The 20,183-nt window shown below is 44.4% G+C and overlaps 1 protein-coding gene across 15 annotated transcripts in view; it reads left to right on the forward strand.

The window, feature by feature from the left end:
• DTNA (dystrobrevin alpha) overlaps positions 1 to 19,005 on the forward strand; it is a 357,028-nt gene extending 338,023 nt beyond the window's left edge. For 13 of the 15 annotated variants that reach the window (XM_059409440.1, XM_059409432.1, XM_059409441.1 and 10 more), the window contains 6 exons: positions 2,689 to 2,848; positions 5,285 to 5,374; positions 7,225 to 7,393; positions 9,977 to 10,109; positions 12,280 to 12,328; positions 15,294 to 19,005. In XM_059409440.1, coding sequence (XP_059265423.1) covers positions 2,689 to 2,848; positions 5,285 to 5,374; positions 7,225 to 7,393; positions 9,977 to 10,109; positions 12,280 to 12,297 — 570 coding nt within the window. In that variant the 3' untranslated portion in view covers positions 12,298 to 12,328; positions 15,294 to 19,005. Of the gene's footprint in view, positions 1 to 2,688; positions 2,849 to 5,284; positions 5,375 to 7,224; positions 7,394 to 9,976; positions 10,110 to 12,279; positions 12,329 to 15,099; positions 15,148 to 15,293 lie in introns of those variants that run through there. The other 2 variants (XM_059409438.1, XM_059409439.1) reach the window with 2 other exon arrangements.
• The last annotated feature ends 1,178 nt before the right edge of the window (positions 19,006 to 20,183 follow it).

Here is a 20,183-nt window from a genome sequence, read left to right on the forward strand (position 1 = left end):
GGCTTTAGAAAGGCTGCGCAGTGCAGGGAGCATATACACAGCTTCAAATCCTTATGAAACAAAGTACTTTGCTTTTTGGATTTCAGATTTGCAGATAAGAGATTTGCACCTGCATTTCTGGAGTGATTGATAAACAGCCCAAAGGCTCTTCCACCCCTGGGGCACTCACACTCTCCCCCACAACCGCAACCCGGCAACTGAAAGGTATCTTCCAGGCCAGCCAGAAGCCCTCGGCTGCTACTCCAACTCCACGGATGGGGCCAGACCCTGCACCTCCTCAGCTTCAGGCTGCTAAACCTTTCTCGTCAGTGAAGCCTGCGATGGGTGTTCCTGATGCCTTTGGTCCTCAGAAGTGACTGTGGGGCTGCGGGAAAGCCCCAGGCTTGACAACGAAAGGGGGATCCACTTTGTTTCTGCCATTCTCTAGCTTGGAGGCTTCGGGTAACCGTTACCACCTCTGAGCCTCAGTTGGCTAACCTGAAAAATGGGAATATTATACTTCATACAGTTGCTAGGAGGGTGAAGTGAAATAGTTGGGGTTAAATTAATTTATAGACAGCAAACTCCTATTCGAATAGAAGCAACTATCATTCCTAGTTCCAATAATGAGGAGAATGAAACCAAACAATGTATGTAAAAGTGCTCTGGCCACTGTAAGTTACATTAAAAAGTGCCATTGTATTACTACTACTACTACTACTACTACTACTATATTACTACTACTACTGTTATTATCAGGAAACTCCTACCCCAGAAGAGGGTCTGGATCCCCAGAGTTGAGGGGGTAACCCAGCTACATAGCCAAGAGGAGCGTCCTTCCTTCAACCCCTCTGTCCAACCTACCATCCCAGTCGCTCCTCCCTCCTGTGTGACTGGTCCCTGGGGAAAAGGACGGGTAAGGGCAAGAAGACTGCCAGGGGCCCCGCCTGGCTCAGGGCAGAGGGACTCCTTTGAGGGCCCCACAGCAGCCCAAACACAGCCGGGCCCCTGCATTCCAGGGTAGCCAGAGCATCTGTGCTCAGAGCATCTGTGCTTCTGACCCCAGCCCAGGCTCTCCCTCTCGACCTCCCCGAGCCATCCTCTTGACCTCTGTGGGCACTGCGACCCCACACTTGGACATTTAGAGTGATGATGCCTAGTGCGGTTGGTCGTGGAGAGAAATCAATGGGGAGAGGCACATAAAAACCCCTCTACCTGGCAAAGCACGATGCAAAAGTGAAGTCGTTTCTTATCGGTGTGGGGAACAGGAGGATACCACAGTAGCTCAGAAGCGGAGGTTTCGTGGTTATTGAGACTGAGCTGGCAAAGTCTGCTGGGGGAAATCAGACGCGTCCTTGAGCAGGCTGGGGCCACAGGCTGCCAAGGGTCACGCTCTTCCCTGGGCCCGGACAGACCATTCAAGGTACTGCTGAGAGTGAAAGAGTGGCATCCCCAGCCCACCGGCGTCACATGAGTTCTTTGCTCTGTTCTCTTTTGCCTTGTTTCTAATTCTAGATTTTTCTCAATTTATAGATTTGACTTTTGTGTGTGACGCTGAGCCCCAGAAAGCTAACAGCATGGCATTTTCCAGAACTGATGTTGTGTGTCTTAACTGCAAGCAGACCCCACAGCAAAGTGTAAATCGAATAGTCCAGAGCACTGCTCTCAGGGGGCATGTCCCTGGGTCTGAATGCATTGATGGTCAGTCTCTGGGTCTTGCTGTGAAAGAGTCTTCTGTCTCCCTGGCCGGACCCAACAGACTGGAATGGAGTTTATGTGAACACCCAATGCACCTGAGGGTCGCACTGCATTTTCTTACTCATGATTGGCTTCCTTCGTAGACTAATTATCATAACATGGAAAAGCTTTCCAAGAAACCTCATTGTAGAAACAAAGCTGTGAAATTCAAGGTGTGAATGGTTTCATGCCTAGGAGTATAGTACAGACAGAAATGGCTTTTCATTGTTTTCTACTTTTTTTCTTTACTCACTTTTAAATCTCACTGCTCTTATTGCTAAAATAACTGCTTTTTCATAGATGCAGAGAAAGACATTCTCTACAGGAGATGTGGCCAAAAATCCCTAAAGTAGCCAAAAATTAGAAACCGAGAGTTCTTTTCTCTTCCTCATTTGAATCGAGTCACAGAGCAATTTGACAAAGTGAACTTTTGCCCCAAAATAGGGATTAAACAATTTGTGCCTCATTTGACCCTTAATTGGAGACTCAATATGCACCATATTACATGGCGTGATCTGGCCTATAAATTATCCTCTAAAGATCATGCCAAGACAGAGAGAGAGATTAAAAATTTAGGAATTATACAAACCACATCCATTCCCAAGGGTCTCCTAGTTTATATTTCAAACTCTATCCTGAAATGTCTTTTTATGCTACACGGAACTTCCCTCCAAGAGGAAACAGACACACCTTGTAATTATCACCGCTTACCAGTAGCCTCATTGAACGGGCACACATCCCGCGTCCTATAGAACAGGCCTCTACTAATATTCTTAACTTCCAGTGTGTAACCCAAACTCCAGACTATAGCCATGTGGTCCTGAATTCTGTGCCCCCCCGGCAACTCAGGTTTCGGATTACCGTCTGCTTGAGCCCGGGCGTCGTCCTGCTGGGGAACCCTCAAGGTTACAGTTTTTTATCTTTGCCCGAGGCTTTGGGAAACCCCGTTAATGACTTGCCTTGTCTCTCCAGACGCAGGGGGCAGGTTCTCCTCGCTCCTCCCCCAGCCACACCATCAGCAGGCCCATCCCCATGCCGGTGCGCTCCGCGTCCGCCTGCTCCAGCCCGTCGCACACCCCTCAGGACTCCCTCACGGGGGTCGGGGGAGACGTTCAGGAGGCGTTTGCGCAGAGTAAGTGGGGGGGGGGGGGCTGGCTGTCGCTGCGTTCTGCTTCCCTCCGCGGCAGGTGGGACCCCGCGGTGTGCTGGGCGGGTGGAGTTCATCAGAGCCACCGAGCGGCTCGGCCCGCGTGGCCCTCCGCCCGACTGGTCTGGAAGCTCCGTAGGCGGGTCAGTCTCTCGCTTCACCGTCCTCCGTCCCTTCGGCTTCTCTAGCCCCGCTCCACGTTTTAGGAGTCTGTGCGCATTAAGGGAAGGGACATCCTTTCACCGGTATCCCAGGAAACTTTGTAAATGGAATCCGCTTTAAAATTCCGAAAGATCTTATTTCCTGCTCTCTTCTCTCGGTGTTGAAGCAAACTCAAGATTGAGGTTAAGCTGTCCCGGCCGAAGTGGGATGGAGCCCCGCGGCGATCCAGCGGTCGCTCGGTCATTTGACAGCCGCCCGCCAGCGTTGAATCACTGCCTCTGTAACGTGGGGCCTTGGGGTTCAGCCTCCACAGTCAGTGGAGAAGCCCCAAGAGTGATAGATAGAACCGTATTCTCCCACCTGCTACGTTTTCCATTCACACACCAGGGGTAGGGGCAAGGTCCGCAAGGCAAGCCGTTTTGTGCCTTTGGAAATAGGTTAACCCCCTGTGAAACTTTTTCTTGCCATCGCTTTTTAAACCTACAGAAAGTTCGGAAAAAAGAAAAAAATCTTACAGGACCCTCACCTTGCCAGTCTCATTCCCAAACTATTAGACAGTTTGGTCCTTCTCAGCTTTTCATTTATATAAGATTATAGGTAATTTTTACAAACACCTGCTCTTCTTTTTCACTCAAGCAAGACCATGCATTGTATTTTGGTCTGCAGTTTGCATTTTCTTTAGGTTAGCAGTATATCATGAGCATCTTTCCAGGTCCTCACATAGAGATCTAAGGAAAAGGGAGATATATTCGATTACTAGTTTTAGGGCAAAAATAAATAAATAAATAAAGTCAAAAGACAAAAAAATAGACTGAGGAAGACATTTCCAGAGTGTGTGGCTATCGAGTTTCACGACTGTAGCGCCACAGAAAGCATATAGAGATCAGTAAGAAAAGACAGTCCTGAAACAAACACGTGAAGGATATGGACAGAAGAAGCACTATAAATTGCCAATAAAGATATAAAAGGATGTCCAATCTCACAAATTGTTGTAGAAATACAAATATCACCTCTTGCTTAGCAGATTAAAAAAAATTAACATAGGCAGAGATTGCAAGCATATGAGGAAAGAGACACTCACGCATTGCGTATGGGGATAAAATCTTAAATCTTAAAGGAAGAGAATGATGTACTACTGTCTACTCTGCGGGAGAGGAATAGATCCATAAGAGGGCTTTTTCTTCTGAAAAAGAAAATAAGTTCTACAAAATAAACTTTTTTTTACTTTTTAGAAGAAAAAAATGTTCTTTCTCTCAATCTCATCTTGAAGAAATTTACAGCATTTTTAACCAAATTGAGCTTTCAATTATCATTATTTTATCTGACTCTTGACTTCTTAATTTACATATATTTATTATTTTACCTATTGAGGTTTACTTCCGGAGAAATTACCAGAAGAGCCGTCGTGGCTTAGGGGCAGCCCCTAGCTCATAAAGAACTCATGTTCTGTGACTTCATCTGCAAGTCAGGTGTTTGGATTCTTGAGCCCTTTTTTTCCAAGATGTTATGGAGCCCTCTGTTCCATTGCTACCTCATACCCAAGCCAGTCCACAGACACCCATTTAACCCTTTGTGTGCCTAAAACCTCATCATAAGCTTTGTCTGCCATGAAAAACCATAATTGAAGTTGGAATTCAGAGTCCCGGATGTACACCTTCTGCCCAGGTCTCACAGCAGGGGCAAGAATCCCCACCCCATCCCACATTCTGGGGCATTTAGCGGATAGAGTTCCCACTCCCCAGAGATACCTATAATGGTAGGTAGGGGGAACTCCTGGAGCCCTGATGAGAAACAGAGGCTGTGGTGATGGAGATCAGAATCCCATGTGCTGGCCACCAGGTCATGGCAGAAACAGTAGTAGCAGCTGGCAAGGTGCAGCGCTCCCGGCAAAACCAGACTTTACATCTGTGTGTTTTCCTAACAAGAGGCGGCTATAGATACTAGTTGACCTGGGACCACCCCAGTTTATGGCGGGTCACCTAGTCTTATTATTATGGCCAGCCCCTTTCACTCGCAAACTTGTCCTGATTTGCACAGTAAGTTGAATGAATCCCTCCTTCGTCTGTGGCCACTCCCCTCAGTACAATGTATTGTTCTAGAAAATGAATCGAAGCACTTCTGAAAAGGAGAAGTCTTTGAAGCTCTCTTGCTTCAGGATTATCAATGTAAATGATAAACTGCATAAAAATTTTGGGGTGGAAGTACAAGCTGTGTTTGTTTGTTTGTTTGTTTTTAATTATCATTTCTTCTTCACTCAAGGTTCAAGAAGAAATTTAAGAAATGACTTACTAGTTGCTGCAGATTCCATCACTAACACCATGTCCTCTCTTGTGAAAGAGCTGAATTCAGGTGAGTCCCCGGTCCCCTTTAGGCTGTCCACTCATTGCAGAGGGACCGATAAGTGCTAGGGGCCTCTGTTAGAGATCTCATCATCAAGTAGAAAAAGATATATTAAAGATCTATGTGATACTTTGCTGATATATTCAGACTTTTTAGTACTATTTATATTTTACTGATTGGAAGATAGTTAATACATGCTCAATGCAGAAAGTTTGAAAAATACAGAGGGGAATAAAGAAATACACAAAAATTGACTTGTAAACCTGGTTTTTGTAATATCTGATCCAAAGTGATATGATGCTAAAGTTATTTCTTAAAGTCAAATGTTTTATTTACTCATTTAAACTCTGTTCATTGGGAATGCATGGCTATTTGAATGAGGCTAAATGGAAATTTACCTTTGCAGTATGTCCAAAGAAAGATCTTTCCAGAAAATAAAGAGCATGACATTGAGAGGGACTCTTTATTCTAATAATACTACAGTTTTTAAAACTTTAACAGCATGAATATGCCGATAAATATCTTACCAGTTACTAATACATCTCATCTGTTCCTTTAGCCCCCCCAGCAAGATAGTTGTCTGACTATCACAAAGTCACAAAGTTTGAGATTAAACAATTATAAGAAATACAACTTTAAGGAGTGCCTGGGTGGCAGAGTTGGTTAAGCAGCTGCCTTGGGCTCAGGTCATGATCCTGGGATCTTGGGATCGAGCCCTACATCCAGCAACCTGTTCAGCGGGAAGCCTGCTTCTCCCTCTCCCTCTCCCTCTGCCTGCTACTCTACCTGCTTGTGCTCTCTCTCTCTCTGTCAAATAAATAAATAAAAATTATATATTAAAAAAAGAAATACAACTTCAATATTAAAAAGATTCTGGATTTAGTTTTCTTAAAGCTTCTACAATAAGAATTAAAGTAATAAAAATTGTTGCTGCTAGTCTAAATTAAAATTACCAAGTAGGATAAAAATGGCAGTAATTAATACATCACAACTAATGGCATCTACCCACAGCCCTAGCGCATGGTGACTAAAACGTTGATCTCATTGTGGAAGCTTCAAATACTATCAGTTTATACTCACAATACTTTGAGATATTAAATGAATGTATTATTTTAGTTTTAACTTCCTGTATTAAAGTAATAGTAAGGGGCACCTGGGTGGCTCAGTGGGTTAAGCCTCTGCCTTCAGCTCAGGTCATGATCTCAGGTCCTGGGAAAGAGGCCCCCATCAGGCTCTCTGCTCAGCAGGGAGCCTGCTTCCTCCTCCCCCTCTGCCTGCCTCTCTGCCTATTTGTGATCTCTGCCTGTCAAATAAATAAATAAAATCATAAAGTAATAGTAAGCAAAAGTAACAGCAATTCTCATGAAGACTTTTGTAGAAGGGGCAAAACAGATGTATTAAGGAATTCATTCTGGAGCACCTGGGTGGCTCAGTGGGTTAAAGCTCTGCCTTCAGCTCAGGTCATAATCCCAGGGTCCTGGGATCGAGCCCCGGCATTGGGCTCTCTGCTCATCACTCTCTTTGCCTGCCTCTCTGCCTACTTGTGATCCATGTCTGTCAAATAAATAAATAAAATCTTTTAAAAAAATTAATTCAGTCAAGACACAAAAACTCCTCAATATGTTTGAGATTTAAAAAGACAATATTGTGTATACCTAATGATTTTCTAGAAATTCATGTCAATATCAAATGGCATTTTGGGAAAAAAAGATAATAAACTCACCTGACTTATGTACCACAACTGGTTAATGTTTTCCACAGCACAGGCTGATTTATGTTAAGCCCAGCAGCCCTCTTATTTGCCAATCACTAAAAAAAAAATCTAAGTCATTCTTCATTTTTTCCATGGTACCTAACAGAGGTGGGGAGTGAAACAGAGAGTAACGTGGATTCTGAATTTACGCGAACTCAGTTTGAGGATCTGGTTCCATCGCCCACCTCAGAAAAGGCTTTTCTAGCACAAATCCATGCCCGGAAACCTGGGTACCTTCACGGCAGCACTCCCCCCAGCACCATGCGCAGTGACGTGTGAGTATCGGCGGCTGGGGGTCTTTCTCAGCAACATAATACTTTGTAGGCAATACTGGAAAATAGAAGCTTGGTTGCTTCATTCTTTATTTCAGAAAGGGATGATGAAGTTTTCTTTTTCTGCCAGATGAGGTAGAAGGATGGATGCTACATTAAATTGGGTGTTGGAACCATAAGTGACTCTTAATCTCACAAAACAAACTGAGGGTTGCTGGGGGGGAGGGGGGTCAGGAGAGGGGGGGGGTTGTGGACATTGGGGAGGGTATGTGCTATGGTGAGTGCTGTGAAGTGTGTAAACCTGGCGATTCACAGACCTGTACCCCTGGGGATAAAAATACATTATATGTTTATAAAAAATAAAAAATAAATTTAAAAAATTGGGTGTTGGGACTTTTCCGCCTTCATACTACCCAGAATAGCCAGCCAGTGCTTGTTGAGAGCCTGGCACACCCAAGGCGCGGGGCTAGGTGTACTCAAAATAGTATTAAGGAATCCCTCTCTGCCTTTCGGGACTCACAGACTCGCTCAGGAGATAAATCATCCTTCCTTCTAAATGTACTGCATTTGCCCTTAGAGGACCCGGTGATGCTGGAGAGGCCTCTCTTCAGAATGGGTGTGAACAACGTTATCTGAGCACCTGGGATTGAAATCAATGAATGTCTAAAGCCTCATTATAAAGAAATCCAATCTGGTGGACTTGTTGAGTGTGTGTAAATCTGACCTTTGAAAGGCACTTTTCAAAGATTTTCATCCAATTAGGCTTCTGTGGCTTGACAGAAAGCAGCAGAACCCGTGACATCCCCTCTAGACTTGTCTGTGTCCCTGGATCAGCTCAAACTCAAAGCAGACAGGCCTAGGAACCCAAAGCTGAGAAGCAGAGGGGGAGGCCCTAGGACGGGCTTGCTGGAGCCCAGCATGAGTGGGAAGGAAGGCTGGGAAGCAAGGAGAGCCTGCAAGAGAGGGCGGCCCAGGTAGCCGTGGGAGAGGTGGACAGAGAGGCTCAGCGGAGGGTTACAAAGGGGTTCCCCGAGCTTTACAGACCAGGAAGGTGATGGTGCTTAATGTGAAAAATGCTGCAGACTAGTCTACAAAAGTAAACCGGCCATTTTCAGGGCCCAAAGAAGAAACGAACCAGAGGCCTTTCTGGTGTTTTGGATCTCAGTCCAAGTAGTGAGTAGACCCATAGTAACGGGGAACTCTAGAGAGATGTGGTTGGAAAGCGGGTGTGAAAAGGCAGGCGGAGAGATGCCAACAAAACAGTTCTGACATGATTGTAAGTAGCAGTAGGCTGCTGCTTTTCCTTTTGGTTTGCTTTCCTGTCCTTTCCTCTCTAATTTAGAATTATCTGATTTGCTTCTTATTGAAAATGGTGAATTAACTGTCGGCAGTGTAGCTGGTAAGGAACCTGTTTGATTTTTCAGAATGAAGCATTTACATGTGCTTACCTGAAGTTTTCTTGTTTTAATCCAAAAATCCAAGACTGTAGCTAAATCTACTCTACTCCACTGTCCCCAGCTTTCTGGTGACAGTATCAGCTACCACCACCAGGCTGCGGGACTTGGGAAGGGAAAGTTCACAGAGGCCTCGCAGTCCTATTTAGGCTGTCCCCAAACCTCTAAAAATGATGAGGACATGTTGTACGGATATAAATAAACATGAACAGTGGCATTTAAGTTCCAGCCCAGAAACTTCTACTTGATCGCTCTCTTCACTTTAGGGCATGTCTTAATATCTGTCCAATCTAAACAGACACCGGGTTTTATTCTGAGAATATTTTAGTCATATGATTTAGGTCGCGAATTTATGTTTAGTCTCAGAAAGGGTTCTTATAAACGGGGATGGAGAGATGCGAATAGAGTCACACATTAGTGAATGAGACCCATTCTTCACTCTTTATCTCATGATAGAACTGAACAATTTGAAACGATTTCTTAGATTCAGAACTAGTATGAATTTTTTAAGATCAAGAGCTATGGGTTCAAGTGTGACCTCCCTGACACCCATGAGCTGATTATTCTAAGACTTAATCTACGGTAAAAAATAAAATACATGAGTGCATATCCCAGCACAAAGCGGGGGTAAATTATGAACAAATGTCCTTAATCATTATTTCACTAGAGGGCTCACTTTCCTTATAGAAAGTGTTCTTGGATTCCATCTTTAAAAAAATTAAAAAGGCCTGCAGATTGGGAAAAATAAATCCTCTCCAAAGATAAGGCCACCTCTTTTAAAACTGACAAATGCTTTAAAGGCAATCACTTTTGTAAACCAGAGGAAAACAGATGACCAATGATCATCAGAATGCCTTAGAAAAATTACATATGAGAATGCCTTGATCATTCATTTCTCCAAACTTCCAAAGTTTGTGTTTTGTTTTTTGGGGGTTTAGGGAGGGGGGGTTTGTTGTGTTGGTTTTTTTAAAATTTTCTGTTAGGTAACAGAAGATGTTGAATTGAAGTGAATTGAAGCCAAAAAGAGAATTCGGGGACTCAGTTAATTGGGGCCAAAAACCACAGCTAACACATGCATTCCACTCCCACTTTTAAGATTTGCTCCCAAACAGCATTTGTGGTCTGTTCCCAGCGTCTCAGAAGATGGGGACCCATACGTGCGGCCAGACGATGAGAACTATGAAAACGACTCAGTCCGGCAGCTGGAGAACGAGCTCAAGATGGAGGAGTACCTGAAACAGAAGTTACAAGATGAAGCCTACCAGGTATGGGCATCCAGGCCCGGCCCCAGCACCCCGCCCCTCGGTGGCCGGGTCTTTTACATCACTCAGAAAATCCGCCCCTTCTCCTTTCTTCCACCTTCCCTCTCCAGAATATTTTTTTTTTTAAGATTTTATTTATTTATTTGACAGAGAGAGATCACAAGTAGGCAGAGAGGCAGGCAGAGAGAGAGAGAGGAGGAAGCAGGCTCCCCGCTGAGCAGAGAGCCCCACTCAGGGCTGGATCCCAGAACCCTGGGATCATGACCTGAGCCAAAGGCAGAGGCTTTAACCCACTGAGCCACCCAGGCGCCCCTCTCCAGAATATTCTGATTGCATTCCTTAAGCCACATGTTCTAGGCAGTTGTAAAAATTTTAAATACTTTCTTAGAGCTCTACTGTTCACCATGAATTCTTAGAAATTCTGATCTGAAAGTGAAAAAGACCTTGTCCCTTTAGGGGAAACATAGTGACTAACGATTTATACTCCTCTAAGATCATTGGGAAAGATGCAATTTCTCATAGATTAAAAAAAGAAAATGTAAAGAACAAGGCCTGAAGAAACTGAGTGAGTACAAATATATCTCTTCCCTTGAATCCTTTGTCCTCAGCCGCCTTCCCTGCCTACCTCATGTCAAAATAAATCAGTAGGAGAGTATCACATCTCTCCAAGAAAGGTAGAGGAACTGTAGGCCCCGCGTTCAGCAGGGTGTGGATGGACAGATTGTCGTATATACTGGGGTATGTTATTAATCCAGCTGAGAATTCACCGAACATAACACGCACAACTGGGAATAAACGTAATTAGTAAGTCATCCCGAAGGGAATACGTTTTCCCCATGGAGATTTTTTTACTGCCCTGTTGGTCTTGCTTGTGTGTTTCTCCTCCCTGTGATTCACAGGTGTTTTCTTGAGGTTCTGGGAGCTCAGGGATGTTTGCCTGGTTGAGACCCACTGACCCCCCCCCCACCAGGCCCCACGGGATATTTCTTCATGTCAGGCTTTCTGTCCAGTGGCCAGACAAGCCTCCTCCATATTTTTAGGTGAGCAGTGGCTCTCTCTTACTCCGTTAGTGAAGGGAAGAAAAGCAGAGAGAATACATTCTCAGAATATGTTTATGAATTGTTTTGAAAATATTTTCCCAAGAAGAATGTAGCAAGAGAGAAACTGAAGCCACCCAACCCCATCCCAACAATATAAAACAAAGGTTTTGCCTGTTTGGATGCCCCATTAGCCTTTTCGGTTTAACAACCATATTTTAGAAGCAGCTAAAATGAAGACTTCATCATACCCCATGCCCACTCCCCACAAAAGAAAAAAATCAGTGACTATATATAAAGGTAAAGCCACGCTTCAACACTACAGAAAAAGTTGCCGGAAGTGGAGAACCATGGAGAATGCTCTTTGCCACATCTATGGCCTGTCCACAGAAGGAAATTAGCCTGGGTGAGGCTTCCAGGGTATCTCTGGGAGCGTTGAGGGATGGCATTCCTACACGAGTTTTATTTGGCTCTGCTGCCGAGAGGGAAAGAGGGATGTGGTTAAATAATCAGTGTTCTGGTTCATACTGTTAGCTGCGCCTGTTAGGCCTCTCTCTTCGAGCCCATATTGGTTTCTGGATGTTGGTGACAACAGTCACTGAAGTTCTCAATTGTTTTTTTAACAGGGGATAAATATAATTTTAGTATAAAATACTAAATTATATTTATTTATATTATATTATATTATAACTATATGGTATTTATATATAATATATAATTATATTATAATTTATATATTAATTATATTACATTTAACCTTCTATGAATAAAATGAAGGGAAATGCTATTAATAGCTTAAGGTGCAATTGGAGTCTTTGCCATCTCTAGTTAATCTTAAGCCCCTTCTCTCCTTTCCGTGCCCAGCAACTTCAAGGGGAAGGTAAAGAAAAGGTGTAGGAGACAGTAGTAGGCCTGTGTGTCCCTACTCAAGGCATATGCCCTAGAGAAGGCTGAAGTGGCGTTCCTTGACTCTTCTGTGAGCATATGGTTCCCTGACGGGTCAGAATGCTGTTTTCATTCATTGAACTCTCACTCTCTGTCCTTCTGCATGGCTTCCAACCAAATAATTCACCAGCTTGACCGCATCACAGACTTGACATGTCACCTTTCTTGTTTGTGTCCTTTGTCACCCGCAGGTCAGCTTGCAAGGTTGAATACAATATCCTTTTATCACTCTCCTCTCAAGTAAGTACTGTCTTCTTTAGGAGGAAACGTGGCCACCGTACACTGAATTCTGATAACTAGTAACCTCAGTTCACAACCACTCTGTCTTAGGTGTTTCTGTGTTCCCGTGTCACAAATATCCTCCCTCCCTCCTGATGTCAAAGAATCATCCCGGCCTATGGAGCATTTCATTAGAACCCAGGGGAGATTTGGCAGACAACCTTGGGAATTGACTTTTTACTCTATTAATTAGGAAAATTGGCATAGACACTTCTGTAACACCAGAGATGCCCCAGAAATCCTCAAGGGCTGGAGGGCCCGATCACCGGTCCCTAACAGCACCTGACTTTGCAGCTTCTCCATCACTTGACAAGGGAAAGTCCAGGCGAGCTCAGCATATCCAGAGCTGGGCCAGCCTCAGAGTCGTGCTGTGTTCAGGACCCAGAGACCGAATGTGTGCACCTTAATACATGAAGGCAAAAACATGCGTTGTTAAAGAAAACAAAAGAAGCGAAACAGAGGGGGCAACTTCTGCAGCCTTTTATCTTTGAAATAGTGAATTCAAATGCATTGTGGAATTCAGCAGGATACAGCTTAGTTTAAAATATCATTTACGTGGTATGGGATTCCCCACCCCCAGGGACCTAGCAACTTACATGGAAAATCATCAGTCACGTGACTGTGTAGCAAGACTGGCACTTGACTGGCAGGACAACTGGAGTGGAGCGGTTTAAAGCTCAGAGCCTGAATTCCGATGGCCCCAATTTCAATAGGGGTGCCACCAAATCGTGGCCGCCTAACCCTGACAAATTATTAAACCCCTCTGAACTTCTGTTCCCTCTGCACCACATATAACATAATACTTACCTCGTAGTGGAGTTGTCCTCATTGGGATGTAGTTTATAAAGAGCTTAACATGTGCCAGACACACCATAATTTATTGTGAGTGCACATGTACGTGCCCGCACTGCGCTCACTGCTTCACAAGCCATTCAGTCCCGGGGAGCTGCTGGAGTTGCTGTGTGAGTGTAGGGGAAGCCCCCCTGGCCCAGGACTCAGAACTAGCTTGCTCTCTGTATTTTTATAAACAAAGCTAGGACTCTGCCCTGTGCAGAGATTTTATACACTTTTGGCTACCCTGTCTCGTAAGTGTAGATGTTGTCTCTGGCTCCAGCTAATGGCCATTTAACTGTCCCCCATTACAGTTCCAAGTAGATACACCTCTCCCAGTTGCTGGCTGGAGGAACCCAAGGGCTTGTATCTACTTCAGTGACACAGTCTTTCCCAGCTGTGGTCTCTGAGACGTCTGTAGTGCAGCTGGTCGTAAAGTCAGCTCTGCCTGCTAAGTTTAAAAAGGGATCTACTTCTCTTAAATGACAAATCAACTTGCAGAGAATAATCCTAGCTCATGCATTACCAACTTCGTGTCTCAGTCCTCGAGTTAGGATTAAGCAAGTAGATATCATGGCAGAGCTGCTGTGATGAAATATAGTTTACGAGCTCTGAGGCCATATGGGTGTAACTGACTATGTATTCTGGTCTCCGTCCCTTGGATTTGAGAATGCCACAGCCTGTGCTCTCCTGAGTCATGATGACCACAGTGGAAACAATTCCCAGGAGCCATTTCTGAAAACATCTACTCCCATTATAACAGATCTAGTCCCAAAGGAGCAAGCCTCTCCTTTCACAGCATTTTCTTTCTCTTAGTGGCTGCAGTTGGATCATTTTTATTCTGCACATTATTTAAACATCAGTCACTAGTTCCTAGAAAAATATTTTCTTAAACAAACTAATGAAATGTCCCTGACATAAACTTAGATAAGAAGTGGCATTTGGGTCTTCTACTGAAAAGCCAAAGATTTCAGTACTCCGAAAGTTCTTAAGCCACTGTTTTCATCTTTTGTTGTCAATTTGGTGGTGAGAAACGGAAACCGTTGTGGCCTCTGCCATTTACTGCATTGTGTGGCTACCAAGCTGGGGTTCCACGGGACTCTAGATATGAACTAGCCTGTCATGAAATCAGCCACTTAGGCAAAAGCTATTTAAAACCTTACAGATCCATCCTAAAGCCAGTGGCTTTTCATCTTTGCAGCTAGTTCTAACCTAGTTCTAGATGTAACCAAGAAATAGAGCTGAAATCTTAGAACAGTTTGTGCTACGGAAATCAATTGGTTTGGGCTTTCTGACCATGCAACAAGACCAGAAATTGCCTCAAAGCTGTGCATTTCTTATCCAAGGGTCTGGAAGCCAGCATCCCTGCTGCAAGTCAATTAGGTGTCTGCCAGGGCAGAGCCCTTCGCGGGGAAGGAAGAGAGGTTGGAACCTCAGACAAATAAAAGACCCACCCTCTGGCTCAAAAAAAAAAAAAAAAAAAAAAGCTATTTGAAAATAAATATGCAGTCATCAGTACTAACAGCAGTGAACAGAGTAAAACCTTGCCTTTCAACAAGCCTCTTTGGAAGATACAGTATACATAACATTTAACACCAAATTTAAGAATCCACCAAAACTCCATTTGGCAGACTCAGGTCTTGGATTTGTCCCTTTTCCATCCCTCTCCCCGGACGGTACACCACTCTCCTTGGCCAGCCACATCCTACTTCAGAAACTGGGGGCTTGGACAATCAAAAGTGGATTTGTTTGTTTTTTTTCTAATTACCATGGCATTTTGATGGTAGGTGACTGGTCTCATCTGCACAAACATTTCCGTTTGCCTTGCTTCGACCTCCAGATGCCTCAAGCTCCCATTAAGCAAGAGACCCAACTCAGAGGACTCCTGTCCTCTCTTTCAGAAGGAGCAATGGTACACCATGTCCCAGGACCTTGGCTCCTGACTGTCAGAGGAAGGGAGGAGAGAAAGTGTGTGAATGTATGTGTGTCGGGCCAGGGTGGGAGGGGTTGCTGGGGAGAACCCTAAGCTTCGAAACCCTAACTTAGGGAACAGTTTTCATCTTTTAAAAAAAAGTTACACCTTCCTTATTCCCAGGCAAGCTAGAGTCAGACAGATGATGAAGGTAACACGAAAGCTGGTGATGAAGGAGAGCCCCGCACCCACCCCCAGAGAGGAGAAGACACGCCGTGCAGCAGCCTCAGCAGCAAGAGGAGCCCCCCTGCGCAGCCACTCCTGACAGACCCCCACCCTTAGAGACGCGTTCTGCTGACCAGAGCGCAGCTAACTTGTCGTTCTAAGATTTGTAGTTCGTAGGTGTGTGTTTTGAGAAGGAAACAAACAAAAAAAAGACTTCTGACTCCTGTTCAAAGCTAACTTATCAGTTACATCTTTTGTAACATGGCTCATCCCTGATTAGAAACAAACAAAAAAACAGCCACCACCACACACATGGAGAGAAAAAGAAAAACCCACAAGCTGAAAACCACACTGCTGTTGTTCACGATGGCAGTATTAACAAGCATTTTAAGCCTTTGCACATGTTATCGAACCTGTTGAGTTTACAATGACAATATTAATACTGTTTATAGCTAGACATTTGATTTCTGAATTCCTTGGGATTTTAGCGAACCAGTTTATTATACACTGTACATTTTTTTCCCCCGCAGCAATTGGAAAAGAACAACCACTTGCAATTATACACTAACCCCAAAGGATTTGGTACCTTAGTAAACAGACTCAGAGCCCGGAAGCCAAGAAGGGTCCTTGGCCTGCACTGTCTGCATCTGTCTCTCACTGTCTGTGAGCAATGACTTGAACCATCACACCAGGATAATCCAGTCTTTGGGGCTTCTTTCCAACTTGGGGTTGTTTTCTTTCAAGATACTCTTAACAAATCAGCCATAGAATTTAGTGTAAATATTTTTTCCAAATAGATATCATATTCAAAAAGACAAAGGCAACATTCAAATGATATAGACTCTAGTTTTTAAAATCAGCACAGATCTTCTTAAAAACTGTGAACTATGTTTTGAAATACTCGTTGCTAAAGCTGTTTATAAACCACAGGTGCCATACGACCCCCACACGGACTCAAGTTGTCTCTGCTCTTCCAAGGGCACGTCCCTCTCGTTACAGCTTTAGGGAGCATGTCTAACCACACCGCTCGTCCGCAGCTTCCCCTATCAGGTTGTCTGGAGGCCTTCAGCTTTAAATGTACAGGCTTAAAGTGTGCTTGCAAACGCTCACTCTCCTTTTATTTCTGAATGTGTATTGCCTTAGCTGGCTACCTGGTGTTCTGCATGCAGCCTTCTGTGGTCATGGGAGAGGAAACGGGCTCTTCTAAGTGGAGTTGGGATTTTGCCCTCAGCGAAAAGCTGATGGGCAAAAAGCACGGTCGAAGAAGGAAGAATGAAAGGCTCTGTGGATGGTCCTTTCTGAGGGCCCTTGTCAGGGAGCATTAAAGACCTCCCTTAGGGATTCTGGGGACATGACAACAGGATCTACTTGTTGCACGACTGGATGAAATAAAATCCGGCAACGTATTGAATACATTATACATAAATGCGCAGCTTCTCTGGAATTCCTGTCTCCTTTAAAAGAAAGAAGAGAACGTCATTTTAGAACAGTGGCTCTCAAAGTGGGGGCCCTGGATCCGCAGCATCAGCATCACTTTGGGAATTTATTTAGAAATGCAGATTCTTAAACCCCCACCAGGTCCTGCTGCATCAGGAACTCTGGGGATTGGGCCCAGCCATCCTCGCTTTAAGAAGCCCCCCGAGGTGATTCCTGATGCATGCTAAAGGTTGAGAACCACTGCTTTAGAATAGAGTTGCATATAGGACCTCTAAATAGTCCTGGTTCAGGATAAGCAAGAAAGGCTCTGAGTCAACCTCAAAGCTTCAGCAATTTGATTTTGCTCCCGGGGCTGGCAAAAACCCTCTCCCACCCACCACATAGGTGGTGGTTGGTGTGTGCCCAGCTGAGAACAGACATCCTGACACCTGCCCGGTCCCTCTCCAGAGGGCGTGTCTGCGTCTGGTCAGAAACCATGTCCTTGGCTGCCCTTTGGAACAAAATCGCTTGCCTAGGCAATAGCAAAGCTCTCGGTTGGTGTTAGTAAGAAGCCCACGCTGTCCGTTGATGTGCGTCTTCCTACTTCTCCCAGAGAAGCAGCCTGACAAATGTCCCCAAGAACAGGCTTACACCAAAGGGGCACAACTGCACAGTTCTCAGATTTCTTTGCACAGATGGATTTTATTATGAGTTTTGTTGGTTTATCTTAACGTTCATCTCCTTCCCACCGCCCATCGTCTGTGAAACCATACCTCTCTAGATGGAGCAGGTGGCCACTCGTGCCTCATACTCAGTACCTAAAACCACTCCATCCCAGCTACCTACATTGCCGTCAGCTCTAACTCATAGCCAGATAGTTCTGGAACTCGGAACTCGGATGCTGCAAGTGGCATTCAGCCCCTGTCCGGACTGAGCTGACATCTGTTGTCACTCTGTGTTTTGACATCAAAATGCTTGTCTAAGGTTCGAACCATTTTGCTGATAACCTTCCCCCTTGTCATAGCTTTCATTGCCAACTCCATGACACGGTTGTCACTAGCATCGTAGAAGCCATTGCAAGGACTCTGGAAACTGCCGCCAATGACCAGTTCCTGACTAACCAGCCGCCTTTTCTTTCTCTTAGCTCCACGTCAGCACTGAGACCAGACCCAAGCACCCCTGTCCTGTAGCCGAGACAAAATGGCGTGTATTGTTTTGGGTTTTTGTGGTTTTGGGGGGGTTTCTTTCCTTGGCTCTCCAAATTTACTTTTGGGACCTGTTCTAAGTGCAAATCCAGACGGTTTCACCTGTCCTGTCCGCGAGATACTTTTATCTTGCGGGTGTTTTCTCTTTCTTGTTCCACAATAAATTGCACATCCATCTCCACCAGAGATGATGGCCTATTAATGAGCACTGGTCTAACACAGCCAACCACCCCCATGGTGCCGTGTGGAGGGAGGGAAGGAGGGAGGTAGGGAGGGGGGCAGGGCAAAATCTGCTGTATGAGATTCAGGAATCAGTTGCGGTTGGTCAGGACGCAAGTCAGGGTAAGTTCAGTTGGTCAGAGAGAGATGTGCTGGAGATTGTGAAAAATGGATTCTCGAGTGATCTCTATAAGGCAGGGAAGGTTCATTTGTAAGTAGTAATGTGAACTGAATTGCTTAAGAGTGTGGCCTTTGTTGTGATATACTATGTATTTTCTTATATGCATGAGCCAAACTGTTGCATCATAATTTAGCACTGATGTCTGCTTTTATTTTGATCATCTTTGTCCGCCCTTATTAGTTCTTGGCTGTTAACTGTAGATAGATCTTGTAAATACGGCGACCTTTGGTTGCTGCAATTACCTTGGTTTGATTCCGCGCAAGGAGCCACAAACAAGAACTCCACTGTGTCCTCAGAAGAAAGGGCATTTTTACTTTTGAACCAAAAAGAGAAAAAAAATCAGAAATGTTCCATCTTGAGGCTAATTAACTGTAAGACGTTTTTAATTATGACTACTGTCATTTGACACCATTTGAAATAACCAATTCAGAGACACTAAAGATTTCACAATATTCACTGGTATTGTAACAAAACTACTATTGTATGGGTTTTTTTGTATTGCTGTTAAGTATTGTTTAGTGTGTGTGTGTGTGCGTGCTGGAACCTCCGGGAGACATGTTATATTTTGAAGTGATTAAACTATTTAATTGTGTGTCTATATTTTGGAATGGAATTATTTCTTCATTAAAAAATGTTTTTAAAAACACTATATCTGTGTCTTTTATTTCCTTCTTTCAATGAATCTTTCTTGAAGTAACATGGAGTCAGTCTGTTCAAAGGAGAAAGACGACAAGTCAATACTTGGAGCAGTAAGCAGCCCCATCAGTTGAGTCCTTACTACAGCAAAATATCTCCCTTTTCCCTGCCTATGGAAGAGTTCACGATTTAGCGCTTGCTTTATATCTGACACTGTTATAAGCTCTTTATGTTACTCGACTCGAGCCTTTGAATCGCAGCGTCTAGCCAGGTACTTGGCAATTATGAGCTGCATAATGATATGTTCAGTGAATGAATAAATGAATTAGTAGCTTCTGTCTGCGCTAGAGCTGGTGAGAAAGGAGAATCAGCACACCCTGGAGGTCGACGTGTTGATAGCAACAGGAATCAAATAAAAGTTCCAAAGAGTGGACAAAAACTCAGAGTCCACAGAGGCGATCACTCCCTCCATTCTCATTTCTCTTCCAAGAACCACTGGATTCCCACGTGGTGTTGGGTTGTGTGTTTTGTTTGCATAAGGAGCCAATTCCTTGGCAGAACCATAGCAGAATCTCTCGGGCTCCAGCACTTCAAGAATGGCATTTTTGGGAACTTGGAACAGTGCTGAAGGTCTGTGCTCAGAGAGTCTGGGGTTGATTTACAGTTCATGAAAATGCTATAAACACTCAAGAGGCACTAGAGAAAGAAACTGAGAGACTCTGCAGGACATCAACACAGAGGCAAGTCCTGACCTGATATGACCACTAGTGGGCGCTCAGACACCCCACCACCCCCACCACCCCATTTGGAGGTGAGCAACAAAGGCATTTCCGTCCCCAAGTCTCACTCAGCTGCCTCTGGTGCCTCATCCCCTCACCACCTAGGAGCCATGCCACATTCAGTGCTGATCCCTGCCTTCGCATTTCTTAAATTTATCTAACTGCCAAAGTCACCTGAAAAATTGGTTAATCTGAATTAGCAGGTCTAGGCTGGAGCCAGGGAATCTGTATTTTAACAAGTGTTTCAGGTAATACAGTCTGACAAATTTTAAGAACTGCTATCCTCTTGCTACTCAAAATGTGGTCCAAGGACCAACAGTACTGGCGTCACCTGGAATGTAGTTACAAACACAAAATCTCAGGCTCCAAACCGGACCTACGGAATTAGAGTCAGCATTTCATCAAGCTCCCC

Source organism: Mustela nigripes, chromosome 8 (assembly GCF_022355385.1).
Source record: "Mustela nigripes isolate SB6536 chromosome 8, MUSNIG.SB6536, whole genome shotgun sequence".
In the NCBI taxonomy this organism is placed as follows: Eukaryota; Metazoa; Chordata; class Mammalia; order Carnivora; family Mustelidae; genus Mustela; species Mustela nigripes.